The sequence below is a fragment of the Neopsephotus bourkii genome, unplaced genomic scaffold (assembly GCF_033783945.1).
Source record: "Neopsephotus bourkii isolate Nb327-2 ecotype Australia unplaced genomic scaffold, CSIRO-AGI_Nbou_v1 NB_234, whole genome shotgun sequence".
Lineage (NCBI taxonomy): Eukaryota > Metazoa > Chordata > Aves > Psittaciformes > Psittacidae > Neopsephotus > Neopsephotus bourkii.
In genome coordinates, this window is record NW_026900744.1 from 19,494,431 (window position 1) to 19,516,084 (window position 21,654).

The window sequence follows — 21,654 nt, forward strand, 5'->3', positions numbered from 1 at the left end:
TTTTTTGGCAGCAGTCTTGGCTTAAGCATTTTAGCTGTCCCAGCTGATCATTCCAGATCCTTTATCATATCTTCACTTCATGGTGTTGGAAGTACTTGAGAATACTTGAGGAAACAAGAGTGGAAGGCAGATCTGATACAAAAAGTATTTTTATACATATGAATAAAATATGGACAGGCAGGGGTGTGTATATATATATGAAACCCATGTTAGCCTTCTGATCTCAAAAACTGTCAAAGTTGGTGTAGGTAGGAAGCAATACTTGGAATGGGAAGATGGCAACTGCTTAAACTGGCACTAGTCAAGAAATGAATGTCTGTAATCATGCCCAGTGTGTGATTTTTAATTTTAATTTTTATTATTTTTATTTTTTTCCCTCACCATCAGGCATCCATCTCAAGAGGCAAGTCTTGATGTATGTTAGAAATGTATGCTAGGGTGCCTCCACTGCGTTACCTGAATCAAAAAGTTCAGTGTTCTGAGTAGATGAGAGGTGGGCAAATGGCTTTTGTATTCCTCTGTTAGACCTCCTAAACCATCCAGCTGTCCAGGGCAGATAGCTGGTGCAGACATCCTACATGGTCAGGATTAAGGGAGTACCAAATTTGTGATTACTGTAAGTATTAATTATGCGTGGTTGTATGTCATTGGGTAATTTGTGGTTTTATAATTGTGCTTGCTGTTCAGCCTGTATATAAACATGTAGCCACGTGACATGTGGCAGAAAGTAATGGAAAAATGTCACGGCCTTTCAGAATGGACAGTTTCTCACCTTACTAGGGAGTTTTCTCCTTATTTACAAATGAGATCATTTTATCAGATTTTCCCCAGAAAAAATTATCAAGGTTCTTAATCTCTATCAAATGGACTGGTACTCAGCTTTGTTATCATAATTGTTTAACTACTTATGTGCAAAGTACGTATGTTCAAATACCATAGTGGTTATGTTGAATGTTGTGATTTCAGTTTAGGAAGTCAGGGCTTTGTTCAGTAAAGTGCAGCCATTCTTTTAAAGTATGTTCCCTTTCTTATGTTATCAGTTTTGTGTGTGCGCAAATAGTCTTGAGAGAACAGACATTTATGTTGCATTTTTGTGACAAGAGAGTTTAGTTGCTGCCTAACAAAGACAAGCTGTGTCAGAACTGAGTCTGGTGTGATTTTTTTTTTCAGCTTTTGCACAGTCACCTCTAGAGGACTGGGGACAGCTTTGGAGTAGTGAGCAATTGGGAGACCTCCGTAAAGAACTGGTCCTGAATATTCCTATATCGGTGCCTGAGAAGGGATTAATATTTCACCATCAGAACAGGCATATTCTGTTAGAGTATTTCATGTGCCAATCTTTGCCCAAAGAACTTAAAAAGAAAAGAAGTTAAAAAGAAAGAAACGTTGTTTGGTTTTTTTTTTTTCTTCTGCATTACTTGGCATGTTTGCAGGATCTAGTTTGAGTAAATATTCTTTATTTAGAATGATACATTTGTAGCGATACCTTTGACACATCGTAACAATACATTTGTTGCAATACATTTTATACCTTTTAGCAATACACTTGAAACATTCATAGATACCTTTGTAACATATGCTCAGTTGAGGAATGTCCATTCTGCAGTTACGGGCTTGACTTCTCCATGCAGTTATTGATGCTGGTCAAATTTGGATGTGGATAAATGGTCAATTAGACCTGTGAGTTTACTGGCTATGTGTATGACACTAAAGATGCACAAAAGAACGAAGTTATGCTATTCCTGCTGTTCTGAGTACCAGCACATTGGTCTCTTTCTTTTTGCAATTTCTACTATTTTCTTTTAACTTGACTGTATGCTCTTTTGATATCTTAGTGTAGTTTAATACCACAAAGCTTTTCAGCATTGTTTAGATGCAAGGTCCTACACAAGGTGAACTTTTAGAGTGGTACTGTAAAGCTGTTAAACCCTTTAGAATTCCTTCAGAGCTTTTCAAGTTGGACAGGGGTTTGAGAAACCGGGACTAGTGGATGGTGTCCCTGCAAGTGGCAAGGGGGTTGGAAGTAGATGATCTTTAAGGTCCCTTTGAACCAAACCTATTCTATGAAATTCTGCCTGAACTTATGCTTCCTGGTTAGTATCATGAAAGTGCTAAGAACAATTCTCCATCATGGTCTTCATAATTTTTAACAGTGCTGTAGTTTAGCATTACACAGGCATTAGTGTCTCAACTACACTGATTCTCAGATCTGCCTCTCTTCTACAGAGCCAAGACCATATTGATGACTAAAGCTTGATTTAGACTTCCATTTTTTAGGTTCTTACTGTATCAGTAGTTTAACTTTCTATAATAGCTTTCTGTGGTCCTTTGAGAGAACTTGACATTCTTTTCTGAAGTCCTTTTTAGAAATAATTTCTCTTATCACTTTAATCTATTTTTGAATGCTTTGAAGGCCTGTGTTTACCTGCATTGATGAAATGGTCTTGCTTGGGATGCACTTTAAGGTAGCAGAAAGAGGATAAAAGGAATTAACTTGGTGAAGGCTACTACTGCTTTTTTTTTTGGCAAGGGGGTCATATAAGCTGGAGGCCCAGCAACATGTAAAAGATAGTAGATGCTGGGGTTTTTGGTACAAGTTGATGAGCATTCAGGTGGTGTGAATCAGTCAGGTCATCATTTGGACCTAGAACGGTGGGTTTGTGAGCTACATGGGAAAATTACTGAATAACTTTCATACAACTGAGAGAAGATCAGATTATGTGGACAGGGAAGTGATGCCAGCCCAGAGTTGGATGGTTATTGCCATTGCAGACACCTGTGTCAGCAACCAATTAACTTAGTGCTGGCAAACTGACTGTACCTGTGGTAAGTTTACATGAAGTACTAGCATCATTGCTTACAGCTGGAAGTATTCCTGATGTCCCTCAAATAAGAGCTCATTGTAGAGTGACACGGTTGCTGTCCTACACAGGGAGTGTCATGGTCATTCATATTGCTGCTGTTTGTTCCTTAGAGGTTATTACTGAAGCTGTGAATGAACTGTTCACTCCTTCTGGGGCTTTGTTCAACCTCAGTGGAAGCTGATGGACTCTGGCCTTCTGCAGAACTCACTGGAGAGTTCCTCTTTATGGCCCCTGTGAAGTTCTCAGTTCTGTCCTGACACCAGATGACTCCCTATTTGAGGCTGAGTAGGCCATATTCCCTCTCCAATATTTAATCTAGGTGCCATTTAAAATGACCTGCTCTTATCTGAGTTTACACCAGAGGGCGGCCAGAGCTTTGGCGTGATCCTGCTGGCAAGGGATTGGGCTTGGCATCCGTGCATGCTGCCTGTGGAGAAACAAGGCAAAATTCTCATCCAATCTAAACTGGATGTGCTGTTTGAGCCTAGTTGAAGTGATGTTGCTTTTCATCCCTTTATTTTATAGGGGAAGAAAGTCTTTCCAAGGGATTTACTGCTCTAGAATAGAAAAAAGTAATCCCTCAGCTGACAGGGAATAATGGAGCTAGTGGCTTCACTGTATGTATAAATTCCATTCTGTTAATGCTTTAGAACAGTGGTTGGGAAGGGATAGAGTTGAAGCAAAACAATTTGGAGATAGCTTTGTTACAAGCATTTATTTCAAAGAATACTTAAAGGAGGATAGTATCTGATGAAGTGGTAGGAGCAGGGGCATGGCAGGACAAAGTATGTGGAGGAATGGCAAATCCCTTATAATGGTTCTTTCAATGACAGTGTAGCATTTCAGTAAATAACGTACACAGAAAAATGACTCGAAGCCATACCCTACCCTGGCTTGCTTCCCTTAAAACCTTCACCTTTCCAACAGTTTAATATTGTAAGAAAGATTTTGTGTGATATCTTGCGTGACTTTCAAATAAATTAAAATGTACACTTAGCAAAAGGCAGTCAAAAATAGAGGCCCTCAAGCAAATGCATGTGAGATTACAGTAGACTTCAGGGATGGCTGTTACTCAAATATCAGTGAGATAAAATTGTGAACTGTTTAAAAAAGAAAAATGTCTAGGTTATATGGAATATAATTACATATTACTTTTAGAGAGCTTGGAAAGCACTGTATGGTCACCTAAGGCAGCAATTCCATGTAAGCTACAGTTGTATTAAATTGGTATCACTGCAGTTTTATGGCAGCATAATTGTACCCCATTTTAAGTGTTGGTACTCAGCTGATCTCTGAGTGGTTTGGAGGCACTAAACTAGCAAAAATCTATTCTTTTTCTTTTTTGTGTGTGTCTATTTATTTATTTTTGGCTTAGTACCCTAATCCAGCTTGCTGAGTGAGATGAATGCTGCTACTGGCACAAGGACAGGACAGGAATGCCTGCCCAGGACAGGGAAAGAATGAAGTGCACATATGCCAATACAGATGAAGGTTAACTGTCAGGAAAGCACAGCCGTAGGAAAACAGCTGGTTAGAATTACATTTGATACCAATTGGGAAGGCAATTGTTGAAGGGGCAGAGGGAGGGCTTGTGGTACAACCAGTGTGACTGGGAAATGCTCAAATGTATCCTGCTGTTACACACCCTGGTCCACTGCCCAGCTAACTTCAGTTTAATGTCCTGGTGTTTCTCAATATACAAAGACATAGCAAGCACCACAAATAAAGTTGATTTTACTTCAGCTTCCTGATAAGCGCTGCTAGATGTGCTGAGGTAGGGCACTGGGCTCATACCAGCCTTTTCCAGTTAAAGGATGCATTTTTTGGAAAAATACAATTTTTTTTTTGTTTTGGTTTGAGGATTTTTGTTCCCACCTTTGTTTGGGGATTTTTGTTCCCTTCTTCTTACTAAGAGCAGTTAAATGATTGGTCAGGATCAAATGCAAAAGAAACACAACCCAATGCTTTATTGCTTTATGTGCCTGTAAATGTTTAAGACTCCTAGAAACTGGTAATACTGGAATGATATTAGGGTTACTAAATTTGGAACTGTAGACTCCAGTGCTGGGACTATCATTCTCAATTACATCTTTCTGTTAAATGCTTTTTTTAACTACCAGATTTTTATGAATCTGAAACAGCTCTTTACTTGAAGTTGACTTTTGATACCTTTGTGTTTTTCACATAATTTTTCTTCTCTTTCTTTTTTTTTTTTTTTTTTTTTTCTTTCCCATCCTAGAAATTGGCCCAGTGACAATAACCACAGATCCCAAGAAATTTCAATTTGAACTTAGGGAACTTTATGTTCAGGTGAGTAACCTGTTTGTTCTCCACATGTTTCTAGCAAAGGCCCTGTTTCCTCCCTCTAATCTTTTCTTTTATATTGATGTTCTTGCTATAATGTTTTGTCAGGATGTAGGCCATTTATATCTGTCATTTTACCTGCACAAACTGTCATTTTCCTGTTCTCTGATCACCTTAATTTATCATTATGATCAATAACTTTGCCTTAGTTTACATCATTGTATGGGGACTCAGTTCAATAACTCAAGAAAGAATAGTTAGATAATGCTAATGTTTATTCTGCATTTTAGTTATTCGTGTCACTTGTTCAAACACTTATGAACTGTTTTACTGTGTTCTGGAACCCATTTCCCATAAAAACCCTTTATTAACTAATTTATGTACCAAATGATGGTAAGACTCATCAAGTATTAAGTACTGCCTTGACTGCCATGCATTACTTAGCACTTACTGATTCAAAGGTATCAAGTTGACTTGGATATTCTTGTTTTATTCAAACCCTGTGAATTATTTCCATAGCTGTGCTCAGGAGGCAAGTGGCAGTCTTCGTGTTAGCACACTGGCCTGTCTCACTTGTTGGATTTTCTCTGTGTGAGAATGAGCCACAAATGACACCTGGATCAGGTGATGGAAAGAAGATGTATTGTAATGGCATTACACTTAATGAAAGAAAACGTGATCCTATTGTCTTTTCATCAAGCAAAGTGCTGCTGACCTGTGAAGAACCTTGCTAGAGTCAGGGCTAGACAGGCTCTCCCTTTGAAACTGGCACATGGTGTAATCCCTGTAATAAAAGATTGCTTGAAAGATAATAGTGCTAGTTTGTGAAGAATACATAGCTCAAAATTTGGCATAAAGTTTGAAATTCAAAGAAAACAATAGTCTGTTTTCAAGGAGGCAGAAAATGCCAGCTGTTATGTTTTATTTCTTCGCAGAGAAATTTAAACTTTAAAAATCCTTACAGTCTTCATTTTTTGGTTTTCTAAATAGCTATACTGGAAAATAATTGCAGCTATTTGTAAAAGGTATATGATTTAGATGGAGCTTTCATTTACAAGCAAGTTGTTTAGAAGTTAATGAATTTAAGGTTGTTTTTTTCCTCTGATCTTGATTGAAGGCATATTTTGTAATTACTTTCAAGATGTGGTCATTCAGCTAAATTAAGATATTCACTGCCTTGCATTTGTTCATTATATTGGTGAAAGGCCAAAATATAAATCTAAGAAGTGGTTAGAGCAGGACTGATGGGTCATCTTCCAGCAGTTCTCCCAGAAAGTGTGAACACTTTGTACATGCTTCTTGTTAGTATTTTTATTAGAAAGCCAGTTAAAAAATACAGGGATTAATATTGTGGAGGTAAAGGAAATTTTAAGATATGTTCATCTTGAAAAAGCGTGTAGAGTAAATATTAACACATACATAAGAGTCCTTAAAATAAAATGTATTAGATCAAAATATGCTTTCAAAGAACACAGCAAAACTTGTCCTCCCTGGATGTCAGGGTAAGTCCAGTTCTTGTTTTCCAACAAAGTCCATCTGGTTGCAGAACAACTGGGAGGGTCTGTACATAACATTAGAAGTAGGCTTTTGACTGGCATTTGACATGAGGTAAAAATTAGTCTGTATACATCTCACTGAAGAATCTGGGCTCTGCTTCTAAATTCAAAGTAGTGAAGAAAGTATTCCTTTGACAGCTCATAAGTTGATCCTATATTGCCTGACTCTAACTAACCTTGCTTGAATCATTCTTATGGACAGCATGACACTAGCTTGTCCTTGCGTAGCAGTGGGTTGTTAGTGGCCTTCCCTCCCCCCCCCCCCCCCCCCCCGATTAAATACAGTTTTTACAATGGATACCTATTTGCATAAGCAATATACTTAAATCTTGTCTCCATCAAAATATTTTAAAGTATATTCACATAGTTTGAGTGTTACGTAATCCTATAATACAGATGCCAATACACTTGCATCAACAGTTATGGAAAGGCTTTATTTGAGTATATCTTGGTATAAAAGTGGCAACTTAATGAAAGTAGTATTCTGTAAGAGTTGTTGGTAACGCTTTCTGAATTGGATACTAAGCTTATCTTTCTGTAAGTGGATGCAATGCCATTTAAGCGAATAGTTATATACATATTTAAATTTAGACATAAGAAATGTGAATAGTACAGATGAGCTGAGCTAACAACCTAAATTTTTGCAGAAAATGGGACTTGCTGAGATTTACTCACCTCTGTCTTCCTAGAAAACTTCACAGGGTAATTGTAACCATATTTAACTGCAATTTGGAGAGAAAGACAGGAAAGATTTAAAAGAAATTTTTATTCTTTTTTTAATAAAGCTAATACATTTCTGTTCCATAGTTCTACTTAGCTGCCTTTTCAGAATATCCTTCCTGTATTTTATGAGAATAAAGAAAGTTCATGCTTGTTTTCTGAATAACATTTAGCTCAGCAGTGCTTTTCCTATTATTTGTAGAAAATATATGATGTCATATAGAGTATTACATGAAACAATAATGCAGTAAACTTAAAGTAGGAATACAGATTTTCTTGTTCCAAGTAGGTGTCTGTAAAAATTAGCTATTGTCATGATTTTGTTTACAAATTAAAGCTTTCTGTGGAGGAGTCTTTTGCTAAATATGATGCTCCCTTTGCAAAAGCAGGAAAGAAATAACTTGGATATACCGATCTGTCCCATAGGATTGTTCAAACACTGCCAAGGTAAATTTCTGATGTGTCAAAAATGTTTTTGGAGAACTATCTTGAATTTCACACTGTCTGAAGTTGACCACTTGCTTTTCCCACACAAATAAGACTACATTTAGGAAGAATCAGCTTATAGAAAGAACAACGGTGATGTACCTATTCTTTAACATAGATGAGAAGTTTATTGATATTCTTGCTTTGAAATGGGATTAAGGATACTGATGGATTAAAAATCGTTACTGACATGAATATTTCATTGGTGGCAGGTGAAATTCTTAAAGACTGGAGACTGTGGGGGGGGTTATTTGGTTTTTGTATCTGTGTGAATGTATATTTCAAAACAATTTTTGATGGCACCTCAAGCATTAAAATTAGATGCAACAATTGAATTATCTTTTTCTTCCTTCCCAGGATTTGTATGTTAGAAATAAAAGAAATAACTTTCATATTTAAACTTGAAAGTGCAGAAGTCTCTTGCTATTTTCTGGGGCAGGTTTTACAGTTTCTATTCATCTCTTTAGAAAGTTCTGTCGTCAGTATGCCAAGTTAATTTTTATGTAAGTTACAGTGTAAGTTATGTCAGTTTTATTTAACAGTGTTTTCCTCTAATTCTTAATTTAGGAAGAGATCCTTTTACATAAAGTTGAATAAAGTTATGCTTGGAAGCATTTTGATTGAACACATGGTCTGAAAAATCTCCAGCTGTGAAGCTGTCTACTTAGCAACACAGATCACAGGGAACAACTCACCTGTGCCCTCTCTGCTGAGCTCCCTGCACTGGCTCCCACAGTATGAAGTCTAGGTCAAGTTCTTACTTACAGGGTCCTCCTGGAACTCAGCACTGCTTGGTTGAGATCATTTCCTATCTGCTTCTATGACCATGACCTCCTGTGACTGCTGCATACTACAAGAGCAATTAAATTGCCAGCCAGGAAGGGAGTGTGTGATTATAGGAAAGGGAGCTGTCACAAGAGCGGGAACTAACCAAAACATGGTGCTCCCAAAGATAGGACTGATTATGACACCAAGCATTTTCAGGGCTGACCACAAAGCTTCCCTTGATTTTTATTTCCCCTAAGGAACTGTTGCAGTTGTTGCTTGTAAGTGTGAGCCTTGACAGCAGCCTGCAGAAACTATACAATGCTTAGGATAAAAAAGCTGAATAAGTTATTAGAAGCTGAGAAAATATTTACGTTAAATGTTCCAAAAGTAAGTAACTTATTTGGTATGCCCTTGTATTTATTTATTTATTTATTTATTTATTTTGTTCTTAGAAAAAAAATGCTTTATTTTTCTTCCAATTTTGAACAGGGTGGTGGAGACTGCCCAGAGATGAGCATTGGGGCTATAAAGATTGCTCTAGAAATTTCTTTGCCTGGTTCTTTCATCTATGTATTTACTGATGCACGATCCAAAGATTACAGACTTACCCATGAAGTACTTCAGCTCATTCAACAGAAACAATCACAGGTACAGAAGGGGTTTACATTTTGAGCTGGTTCATATATTTAATGCCCTGTTTTCTTAATATTGAAGGGTAAAATTTTTCTTATGTGAGACTTGGTGAAATCTTTTTACAGAACAGACCAGAATACTACTGTTCTAGGGATTGATTGATTGTTTTATTTACTTACTTATATTTTTTTAATAGAGAATTAACAGATCTGGTTAAGAAACACTTGAAGGAATATTCCTTTTAATACTGTGGATTAAATAGGGAAGGGAAAATGTGGGCCCTCTCCTTCAGGAAACTGGGAAACCTGGTTGGCTGGGATATGGAGAAGGCTGAGGTACTCAATGATGTTTTTGCCTTGGTCTTCACTGGCAAGAGTTCCAGCCATACTGCCTAAGTTGCAGAAAGCAAAGGCAGGGGCTTGGAGAATGGAGGGCTGCCCACTGTAGGAGAAGATGAGTTTTGAGATCATCCAAGGAATCTGATGGTCCTCAAGCCCATGAAACCTGGTGAGATGTATCTGCGGGTCCTGAAAGAACTGGTGGATGAAGTTGCCAAGCCATTATCCATCATGTTTGAGAAGTCATGGCAGTCTTGTGAAGACCCCACTGACTGGAAAAGGGGAAAAATGACCCTCATTTTTAAAAAAGGAAGAAAGCGAGAGCCAGGGTACTACAGACCAGTCAGTCTTAACTCAGTGCCTGGCAGGATCATGGAGAGGTCCTCTGAGAAACTATGCTAAGGCACATGGACAGCGACTGGTGACAGCCAACATGGCTTCACTAAGGGAAAATCGTGCATGACCAGCAGGTCGTGGGGGGTGATTCTCCCCCTCTACTCCACTCTCTTAAGACCCCCCCTGGAGTACTGCTTCCAGCTTGGCACCCCCCAGTATAAGGTGGATGTGGACCTGCTCGAGTGAGTCGAGAGGAGGGCCACAAAGACAGGCTGAGAGAGGTGGGCTTATTCAGTGTGGAGAAAAAAAGGCTTTCTGCAGATCTTCTTGTGGCCTCCTGATACCTAAAGGGAGCCTACCAGAAATATGGAGAGGGACATCTTGTAAGAGGAAGTAGCAGTAGGACAAAGGAGAACTGCTTTAAACTGAAAGAGGGTAGATTTAGATTAGATATTGGGAAGAAGTTCTTCACTGTGAAGGCGGTGAGACACTGGCACATCCCTGGAAGTGTCCAAGTCAAGTTGGATGGGGCTTTGAGTAACCGTCTGTAGTGCAAGATGTCCCTTCCTGTGGCTGGGGGTGGAACTAGATGGTCTTTAAGGTCCCTTCTTACCCAAACCGTTCTGTGATTCTAAGTAGCGTAACTGAGCCTTCTACCTGTGTATTCTTGGTCAGCTTACCCCTTCTGTGTATGTTTTTATGGTGTTCTGGAATAAGTATTCTGTGAAGTACAAATACAGATAGATGAGTGTAATTTCTAAAGCAATTCTTGTCTGTTTTTCCTTCATTGCTCTTTCCTTCAGTAGTGAGTGCAATATGGCTCTTTCCTGCAAAGTAATATGAACCTATGCCAAGTGATACAATTATTTTGTCATGCCTCAATGTTGTCTTTGCAACTTTTTTTGCAATGTTTTCCTAAGTTTGCACAATGTACCAAATGATATTTTTGTTGGTGGTTTGGTTGGTTGGATTTTTTTGTTTTTCAATGTAGGTTGTATTTGTGCTGACTGGAGACTGTGATGACAGAGACCATATTGGCTACAAAGTCTATGAAGAAATTGCCTCAACAAGTTCTGGTCAAGTTTTTCACTTGGACAAAAAACAAGTTAATGAGGTAACTTTGCTTGAATTCTTTAATATGTAGAGAATATACTTATAGGCTTATACTCTAAATCTTTAAATGACCTGATCATGGGTTAGGAAGCATAAAGGGAAATTCTGTGTTCTACGGTTGGTGTGTGGACTCTGATCCACCTTTCTCTTCCTTCTTTTTTCTATCTATTATATTGGGATGTTATTCTGTGAATTTTATTTATGTTAGGGAAGTGTAAACTGCCATATCTGAACAGAACCTCATCAACTCCCCTTTCCTATGCCAGAAGGCTTCCAGGAGGACAGCCTTTAGAATAAGGAGCAGTTCTGTGCTCTGAGTAGTCCCGTGGCTTTACTGCTCTGAGTAAGAGTGCAGTATTGGCTTTAAATGAGCATTTTTTTTAGCAAGGAAAGAATTACTAATGAGCCTGGACAAAAGTGGTCCTCACATCACGGACAGATAGGTGTGAGCCAGCACGTTTCCACTGTTCAAAGTGACTGTGGTAACTTTTTAATTCAGGTTATTTTAATACTTTTGACAGCTCTGCTGACCTACTGGTAATCTCGATTGCTGACCCACAGCCTTGAATTACTATTTTCTTTGAAAACTTCAATGAATCTTAGAGGCAGAAATGAAATTTCAACAGCACATGAGAAAATAATTTGCAGAGAGGTGAAATCACATGTTAGTTATTTGGCGAGCTGGAATTGTTTATAAGTGTTGTAAATATTTTTCCCTTGACTTCCTGGTATAAGGCAATAACTAGATTTTTTTATTAAAAAGTTACTTCAGTTTGTTCTTTTTTCTTTTTTTCCTGGAATTTAAACAATGAGAGATAAATTTGAATGAATGTTGGAGACAAATTGCAGTTTTCTACTGTTGTTGTCTAGAAATATTGAAGTTCTTACTGGGGATATTATAAGGTATTGGCAGTGATGATCAAAAGAAGGAACTTCCCAAAGGATTTATCCCCCAAAAGTTAGTCTGAGGAAAAGAAATTAGTTGTTGGAATTATGTAGTTCCTGACCTGTGTTTTGCTCTTATTTGTGTATGAAGGGTAAAACGTGTCTCCATGAGACTCCGTGAAATCCCTTTTTACAGAAGGGATACTGCCAATGGGAAATGCTCCTTGCCAGGATTGAAGTTTTAGGATATGATTGCTCTGTTTTTGTTTTCTTCTGGTGTTCAGAGGTGAAAGTAAGCAGAAAAAGCCACTTGTAGATAGTGAGCAACATCATGTTCTGAAGTGTCGCTGGCGTGAGCCGTGGTGTTGCTGCCTACCCCTGGCTTCTGAATTTCTTGGCACTTTCCTGTTTCCAAAAATACCAGCTTTTGCTGCTTGAATGGTTAGTCTGTCTTTGAGTAAGGTTTTAAGCAGAGGATTTAGTTAGCCACTTTCCCCTCCTGCCTGTCTCATCTTGTCACTTTCTTTGAGTAAAATGGACTCCTCATCTGCAAACTAGATGGCCCGTGGTCTGCACAAGAGCCAGAGACTGATATCAACAAGTAGTGATAGCAGTAGGTGCTAATTCTCACAGGGATTTTTGAGGGAGTGGGAAGAACACAGTGTTCCATATAATTCTATTTTCAGTGGCCTCTAAGAGATGTCCTAGGTAAAAAACTCCTCTAAATCACTTTCAGAAGTCTTTCACAATAACTGCTGAACAATTTGCATTAAAAAAAAACCCCAAAAGACTCTGAAATAATTTTAGTGATCATGGATCTTACATAAAGCTGTGTCTGGCATAAGGGACTGTGAAAATGAGTTGACTAAAACACTCATCCCAAATAAGACCTTTGCTGCAGACTTCAGTTCCGGATCAGAAATCCTAATTTCAAGGAGCATCTCCACCAATGAGTGGATGAAATGAACAGGAGATGTAGTAATCTGCATCAGCTGTTCATGCTATATACTTAGACAAGTTTCAACAGAAACAAACCTTGCTCTCCTTTTTATCTGATTAGTCAAAATGATGTATAAAGAATGAAGTTTATAAATGCTGAAACATATTGACTGTTTTGGGCCTAGAGACAGCTAAGGCTGAATTGTAAATTAGGAAAGATCTATAAAGTCACTGACTGAATACCCTGCCAAACTAGTGTCTTGTATTGTTAAAATATTCTTGATTGCTCTACCCTAGAAAAACCCCAAACAAAGCTATTTTTAGCATATAAAGTTTCAAACCATAGCTTTCATGCTTGCCCTTTGTGCTTTAAGTGGCGAATGAAGCAATATAAGCTACAAGGAACACGATGAACAATACCTGATAGTTATCCAATGCCTGTGTTATCAAGAAGACTAAGACAGCTTATTGCCTTTTTTTCCACTTCTGACAGTATGTTCTCAAATATTACAATTAACTTAGTCACTGTTATTGTTAGTCAAGAAAGTTGTGTTGGGTTCATTCCACCAAAGCATGTATTTATGAAGATATGAGTTATAATATAATATTTATAATATTATAGAAATATTATAAAGAATATTATATATTATATATATTATATATTATAAGAATATTATACTATTATATATTATATAGAATATTATAAAGTTATAATATAATATTTATTTGCTGAAGCTCTTCTAACAGTATGAGAGGAAGGTCATATTTTAAGGTATATTCACTCATCTTGATGGTAACAATATCACAGAGATTAAATTAGAGAAGAATTCTTATCTTGGATGTTTTTGCACACTAGTGGATCCAAACCAGAATGTCAGTGATGTCTTGGAGTAATCAGAAACATGTGGGTTTAAACAGGATCTACATTGTAATAGGAAGAAGACCAGATCCAACAAAGTTCCACCAGGATGAACTCCTTGCTCTGACAGAATCCAGACTAAGCCTGAAGGAAAACACCCCATGGCCCATTTCCTACAACAGCTCACTACATGAGGGGGGAAACCACCCCAGCAAATAACAGACTCTGGGCTGGGAGGCCTGGGTGATAAACACCAGTTAATTGTAGACATTAGCACTGCTGCATTTGCACTAGTTTCTTCTGGCTCTTTCTTTCATTGGCAAATGACTTTCTAAACCAAAGTAGACTGGGCTTACGGCACAAGTGTGTTTCTTCTCATTATATGTTAACAAATTCATGTACGTAATAGATACCATGAACACTTCCAGCTCTGGAAAAGTTCTCTTCAGAACCATCCCCTTATTACAGCATGAGAGAACACCCTTGTGGGTGATCTCCTGTGGGTGATTCCCAGATGTCTGATAGGACAAATTTTAATGAAAGCTTTTCCTGCAGTCAGGAATATTGCCATGAGTGGGTTTTCTGTGGCAAACGGCCTGATCTTACACCAGACACTATGCAGGAGACCAACTGAGTTTGTTCTACTAATTTCCACACAACAAGTATGCATTTGCTATCTTAGAGACATCTATCCCTCTCTCAGACTAGAATGAAATTGGTCCATGCTGCAACTGTTATAAAGTCACATCAGCAGCTTATAGCCTCTATGCTTTTCTTCAACTTGCCATGGTTTCTGTGCATTAAATTAATAGAATATTCTTAAAGTCCAAAACACAAGTTTTGTTTCTTTTAGATTTTCCCTTTATTTGGGATATCAGGTGTATCACCATCTTCAGGGGTAATTCTAGACCCAAAAACCATAATAGGTATCTAATAGAGGCCAAATAGGTTTTCATCCTATTTGGTAAAATCTGATTAATAGTCTGATTCCAGGTCTGTAAGGGAAGAAGTGTATTTTGTAATCTGAGCCTTTAAAGGAGAGAGCTTTATGTTCAAATTTTACTTTCAAAGTAGTTTTAAAAACTTGAGCATGCTCCTGTACTTAAATTCCAGTTAAGTGGTCTTTGCTTAATAGTTTTTCAAGTTGCTCTCTAGTTTTGAGGTTTCTGGTTGTTTTTTTGTTTTGTTTTTTTTCCCCCTTTTTATTTTTTATCTTATTGAATTAGTTCTAAAATTAATGTCCTTCCATCCAAAAGAACTGTACCATCTCCATTTTGCCTCCAGTGTCTTGGAAAGGTAGTTATACTTGGTTTAGGAAAGCATTTAAGTCCAGATCCTGAAAGGTGTTTTTTTTAGAGTAAGATTTCCTTGCCTGTGGTGAGGTTGCAGAGGTTAAATTCTCAGGTTAGGAACAGAATCTATATTTTCATAACCATATACAATTTAATTGTATCTTTCCAGAAAGTACTGATTTTGACTTGATGTTATATGACACAACACTTATTCACCTCATAATAGAGTATTGTAAGAAAATTCCTGTAAATAGTTCTGATGCCTAAAGGTTTGAACTGATGCCATAACTGGTGTTAGCACGAACAGTGATCATTATCAGAGTATGAATTTGGTACAGCTTAAAACCAGTGGAGATTAATTAGTCATTGGTGTTTCACACCATGCCTCCAGGTAATTTTGATTGTGGTTAAAATGAGTCATTACTGTGTCTGATGGATTGTATGGATAAAGCTGGGAGTTCACAAGAACTGAGAGTGAATAGTAGTTTTCCATTTCTTCTAGTATTGAAACACTTACTTTATTTTTCTTATTCTAGCCTTCCTGCAGGAAGGGAAAATTTTCCCTAGGCTGCTTAAAAATTTAGCTTTCTTACTGATTTTTGAAATAACTAGAAATAGATGTTCCATATACAGAACATTGAGCTGAGGAGAATTGAGAGCATTGTGTTGACTTTGGTGGAAAAAGGGATTTCGCAGAGATATGAAAGGTGGATGAGACTGAAGGGGTGGGTGATGGGGAAGAGTTTTGAATAGGTAAGAAGTCTGTAAATAAAGTGCTGATGTGAATGAAAGGAGATGGGGAAGGGACTGAAGACAGGGATAGGACAAGACTGGTAACAGAATATTTTAAAAAGAATGGTGCAGAAAGGTCATTCTTGAAAGGAAAGTGCAGAAGGTTAATGTCTGTAAGATCACGTGGATGTGAAATGGAATCCACTATTCTTCACACTCCTGAATACTATGCTGTGAATGCAAGTCTCTAAAACCCAATGGAAAAGCATCCTATTTCTCCTGGCTGCTAATTCTCACAGAGAATGGCAACTTGGGAGTTATGCTGACACAGCTTAGGTTTATGTTGGAGGTCTGTAGTGCTGTTATGAACTGAGTGTATGTTTGGATGATGCTACATGAGGAAGCAATTGTGAATTTTGTTTCACTTTGTTAAAAACATAAAAAGCCCCTCCACTGTTTTACAAGAATAATAGGAAAATGGCAAAAGCAAAACCTCAAAATTACACCTTAGAAAAAAGGTTTCTTGCATGGTCCTGCTTCTTGCCTTTTCTTCTCCCACCATCCCAGTCAGTATCCATTTTCATAGGAAAACAAGGAATGGTTTCATGGGAGAGACAGCTGAATGCTGCCTTGGATAGTACACTTCTGCTCTGAAAATATGTACTGTACAGTGAATGCCAAACAAGTGAGGAAAAAAAAAAGTTACAGCTGTCTTTTCTCTATTTTGTATGAAACTTGGGTTTTCTGGAAAAAAAGAGACTGTGATCATGTGCATAAGGACTGTCATGAACCAACTGCAAAAGGATCTTGTAAAGACAGTTGAAAGGAGGCATGCTTAATCCTTGTGTTTCTGAACTTCGAGGAGCTTGAGATCCAAATCTAAAAATATGCTTTATGATTTATTTTCGTAGTATAACTTTCACATGCACTGAATCATATTTTTAGATGTGCATTTAAAAGCATTGTTAAAATATTTTTCTCTTTGGGTGGAAGAGAAAAATAAGTATAGTAAGTGCATATACTTAAGCAATGAAACAGTTAACTTCAAATCCTGTTGCTTTGACTGTTGGAGAAATATTCTTGAGACCCAGAGTAAACAAATGGGAATAGAGACCATGCTCCATAGATTTTTCCAGGTTTCAATATGCATTCCAAGAAATGACCTGACAGCAGGGCAGGTTGCTAGAACAAAATCTCTGGAGGAATGTTATAAATTATTTCTGTATTTGCCATTACCCCTCAAATAATATTAATCAAGTCACATTTTGGCAGAACAACAAAGCTGCTGTTGTTTTGGGGGCTTTCTGTAAGGGTCCCAGGGCAAAAAAAAAACCCACAACAATCTACTTCCAAACCAGTGTTACAACAGTACTGCAAACCTCTGAGGAATGACAGAGTTGGGAAATGGATCTCCCGGAGTTGCATATTGAACTTTGGGGAAAAATTTAACTATACAAGCAAGTTACTGCCAGACTTAAGACAGCTGGGTTATTCTGTTGCTTTGCATTTTTATTTCTGAAATAAAAAAACTGTTAGAAACTGAAGTCAGGTTCTACTCTGAATTTAAGACTCTTACTTGTTCTCAGCAGCTTCCACTTCTGCTATATACTTGGGTTTACACCAAAGGTGTTCTTGCTTTCTTTTTTCTGAAAGGATAGTTGCACAATGTAATTCTTCCCTGGGATGATACATTTTATTTTAAAGGAATTTTAGCTAGGGTTTACAGCATTTGCTGTCATATTTAAGTACTTGATTGCTTTATCTGTTCATGTAACACTCCTGTGTGGTGTGGCTAATGTAACAACTTGGCAGTTATGCAAAGTAATCGCACAAACTAAGAATACAAGAATGAGGACAAAACCCTTGTGAACTTATTCTGTACAATTATAGGAACTGAAGGGTTTAAAAATCATACTTTATATAACCAGAGCAATATGCATGTATAAATAAATGTATATAAAAATACATTTCCATATGCCTGATGTCAGTCAGTTGGCATAATATATGCTTGAGAACCTATGCATAAAGCTTAGAGTTGGTTAGACTTCTCTCAAGATCTTGAGCCAGCCCCACTTGATTTACTGTGAATACAAAGTAAAAATATAAAATGCATATGTCTGCTCTTCAAGCTTCATAGATTTCAAAAGCAAACTTGTTTTTTTTCTTTTTCAAAGTAACAATTGGTAAGAGTTGCAGAAGTTGGAGGTACTTCTTTTAGAATCTTGGCAGTGATTTGTTTTCATGTCCTCACTACTCAGCTGTTGGAATGAAAGAAAAAAGATTGACCTCTCAATTGTATGCTGGGTGGAAGAGTTCAATCGTTTAACCACTACTTTGTTTGGAAAAACCCATGACAGCTAGTTCCTGTCATCTTCCACTTTGTGTGCCCCAGAAGACAAGGAAAGATAATAGAATTGTGTGTCATTAATACTGAAAGATAATCGGAACCAGAAGAACCTTATGATGTGCTTCAAGAGCACACGTAGGTTTTCCCATTCTGTAAGATGCACAGATGACAACCTATTATACTTGAAATTTGTTATACACCTGAGATGAAACTATAGCAATACTTCTCTTTTAATTTTATGTTTATTCCATTAGGTAAATTATCAAACTGTAGTAGGTGACCAAAAGGGTCTACAAGGCACTTGCAGAGTGGAAGACTGTTTTCATTTATAACAAAAACCATCTTGGTGAAGATTTAAAACAGAGAAGTTTGACCTCAGTTTCTGTTCAGGACTCAGATTGGATCTTGGTAAATGTTCAAATATTTTTACATCCCCAGAATTTGTTTTCATTGCCTGCAAATTATCTAGTTCCAGCAGGGACCACAAAACAGTGTGTACTCAGTTGAAAATTCCCTTAATTCAAACTCAGCTGGTTTAAATTGATCCAAAAATCCAAGACTGAGGTGTTTGTGGGTTTGTTTTGTTTTTTTTTTTTTTTGTTGTTGTCTGCTTTTTGGTGGGTTTTTTGGTTCGTTTGGTGTTTTTTTTTTTAAACAGTCATTTTGAACCCTTCTGAAAGCAGATGGACATTAAGAATATCCTCACCTTGATTAAAAAAAACTTGGTCACATACAGTGAATCCTATGTTTAATTGTCTCAGCAAAGAAACCAAAACCTAAAGAGCTGATTGCCTTCCACACCCAAAAATGGCTGATGTGTGGTCACTGGGAACATGCCCAAGAGGCCCTCATGGTCTGTGTTTTGAAGAAGGGTGGCCCCGCAGAAGTTGAAACTAGTCTTTTAATGCCAGATATGTTTCTCCTGTCCAAAGACCAGTAAACTTCCTTGAAAGAATCAGAGTAGAATCACATTTGCAAGTATACTGGTTTCAACAATGGATCTGTGAAGAGTTGGGGTGCAAGGTAGGCTCTTCTTTTCCTAATGCTTTGTGAATTGGTGTTCATATTTTTGTGGTAGTCTTGTTTGAATTGACTTTATGGCTAACTGAAATGACTTTATTGTCATCGACAGGGGAAAGGAGTATATTGAATTCACATCACTTCCTTTAGTGAAAATTCCTTTTCTAATCTGAAAATGTTCTTTATTCTCCTGAAGTACATTAGACTGCTGTGCATCATTAAGTGTTGCCTGTGTTTTCAGTGATAGGAGACAGTAAAGCAGTTAATTAAAGCCTCATATAATTAAGCTTTGAAATAAATGAGTGTTAGGAACAATTTCAATGGTTCAGCTCTCCTGTCTGCCAAAAAGGATGGCTGGGGCTCAAAAGTATCTGTTTTGACAGACTTTTTTTTTTTATTTATTTTTATTTGCTTGCTTGCTTTGAAATAAAGGGTTGCATCCTGATAAACTTTCCACAGCCTCCCATGTTTGTAGAAGTAACATGGTACTGCAGAGTGAAATGAACTATGCTGTGTGAAAGTGAGATCTGTTTTAGAGGAGATCAATAAGATGTAGTAGATCAAGAGATGTAATTGGAGGAAAAAAATCCCACAACAAACAAACACGAAAGTTTTAGAGCTGAAAGGACCTGTCTAAAATTCTTTCCCTGAAGTTGTATACTGTGGGGTTTTGGTGTCTGTGGTTTAAGACATTTTCCCCCTCTTTGATGGGTTGTTTTCAACCCAGTTGCTTTTAATTATTCTATGATTCTAATGATCTGGCTTGCAACATGTCCCCAGAAGCAGGTAAGTAGGGGCAGTGAACTTTAGAAAGGAGAATGAGCAGTTGCAAGGAGGAAAGAGAAAGGAATTCTTTATGCTGCTTGCACCTCAGAAACAATTTCCATATTCCTGTGGAATGGTTTGTAAGTTTTAGTAATGCTTACAGATTGATCTAGAATTGCATTTTCTTTCCACTGGTGTTTTCTAGCTTGTATTCACAGTGAAATAATGGTTTTAATAGAAAACTAAACAAGTGATAAAGAATCTTTTATGAGGTTAAAGTAGGGAAATGAACTAAGCTGCTGAAAGCTTAGACTTTCTAACTCTTTCCAAGCATGAGTAGTAAGCACAGAACTAATCCATGACTGCTGGAATGTGTGGGTTGCCATCTCCACCTTGCCAATTGCTGTGGTTGGTGGTTGCTGCTTGGGAAGAGTAATGTCAGACTGATGGTAAGGAGTTGGGGATGAGGTAGTGATTACTAGAAGACCCCTAAAACATGTTATGGGTGCTAAAACTGTTACCTGATTTTGTTGTCAAAACAAATGAACAAAACATCTGCAAACCAAAACCCGCCAAACCAAAAAGTAATTGGAAATAACTGATCACGGTGTTCTTTTTCTATCATACCTATGTTACACCGCCATTTTACCAAATATTTAGCTTGTTATCTTAACCCTTCTGAGCTTAAGAAAGAATTTTGTATATAATTACCAATGTGATTCCAATTCCTGTAATGATGCTTTACCTTGTGACTTGATTTCATTAGGGACTGTAGTGATAGGACAAGGGGTAACGGCCTAAAACTTAAACAGGGGAAGTTTAGATTGGATATAAGGAAGAAATTATTTACTGTAAGGGTGGTGAGGCGCTGGAATGGGTTGCTCAGGGAATGCTCCATCCCTGGTGGTGTTCAAGGCCCAATTGGACAGAACTTGGATGACATGGTTTAGTGTGAGGTGTCCCTGGCCATGGCAGGGGGGTTGGAACTAGATGATCTAGATGGTCCTTTCCAACCCTAACTATTCTATGATTTATTTCGCTGAAGTCTCTTGAAATGAGTTTCAGCTAGACTGGAAAATTCCTTTATTCTGAAAATTCATATTTTACAATTAGTTTAAAAACATACCCATGGAGTTAAGATTCTGGAATAAAATGGAAACTTTTCCATATACCTAATACAAAAAAAGTGTCATGCTCGTTTCTAAATATAGCAAGTAGAACAGATTGACATTTCTTTTGGAAGCATTTTTGGAACCAAATGTATAATTTCTAAAGGTAAAACTTAAAATTGTCTGGATCTTTCTGAAGCCTGTTGCAGGCTTGTCTAAAGTAAACACAGTTCCTGAATAGCTGGTGTCACTAGCTGTTGCAGAAACTGTATTCCAATCACGGGTCATGTTACTTCGTGGATTTTGAGTAGCTAATAGTTAATTTTACAGTTACTTTTTTCTGTTCTTTTGAAAGCATGCCTAAGTACCTTGCTTGCTCACACCCTTATGGAGAGGGCACACAGCTTTCTTGTTACATGGTCAATGCTGTTTCAGTTCACATGATTTGGGAGCATTCAGCATCTCTCAGGTTAGACATTACTGATAGGGGAGGACAATAATTTATGAAAATGCTCCCCCACCATTTCAAATGCATTTTAAATGATGCCTTTCACTTATTTAAACTTCTTTCACATTTGCACAGAGATT

General features: G+C 37.5%; 1 protein-coding gene across 6 annotated transcripts in view; it reads left to right on the top strand.

Moving 5' to 3' along the window:
* HMCN1 (hemicentin 1) overlaps positions 1-21,654 on the top strand; it is a 193,183-nt gene that overhangs the window by 28,538 nt on the left and 142,991 nt on the right. For all 6 annotated transcript variants that reach the window (XM_061345729.1, XM_061345728.1, XM_061345730.1 and 3 more), the window contains exons 2-4: positions 5,104-5,174; positions 9,188-9,346; positions 10,997-11,119. In XM_061345729.1, coding sequence (XP_061201713.1) covers positions 5,104-5,174; positions 9,188-9,346; positions 10,997-11,119 — 353 coding nt within the window. The remainder of the gene's footprint in view (positions 1-5,103; positions 5,175-9,187; positions 9,347-10,996; positions 11,120-21,654) is intronic.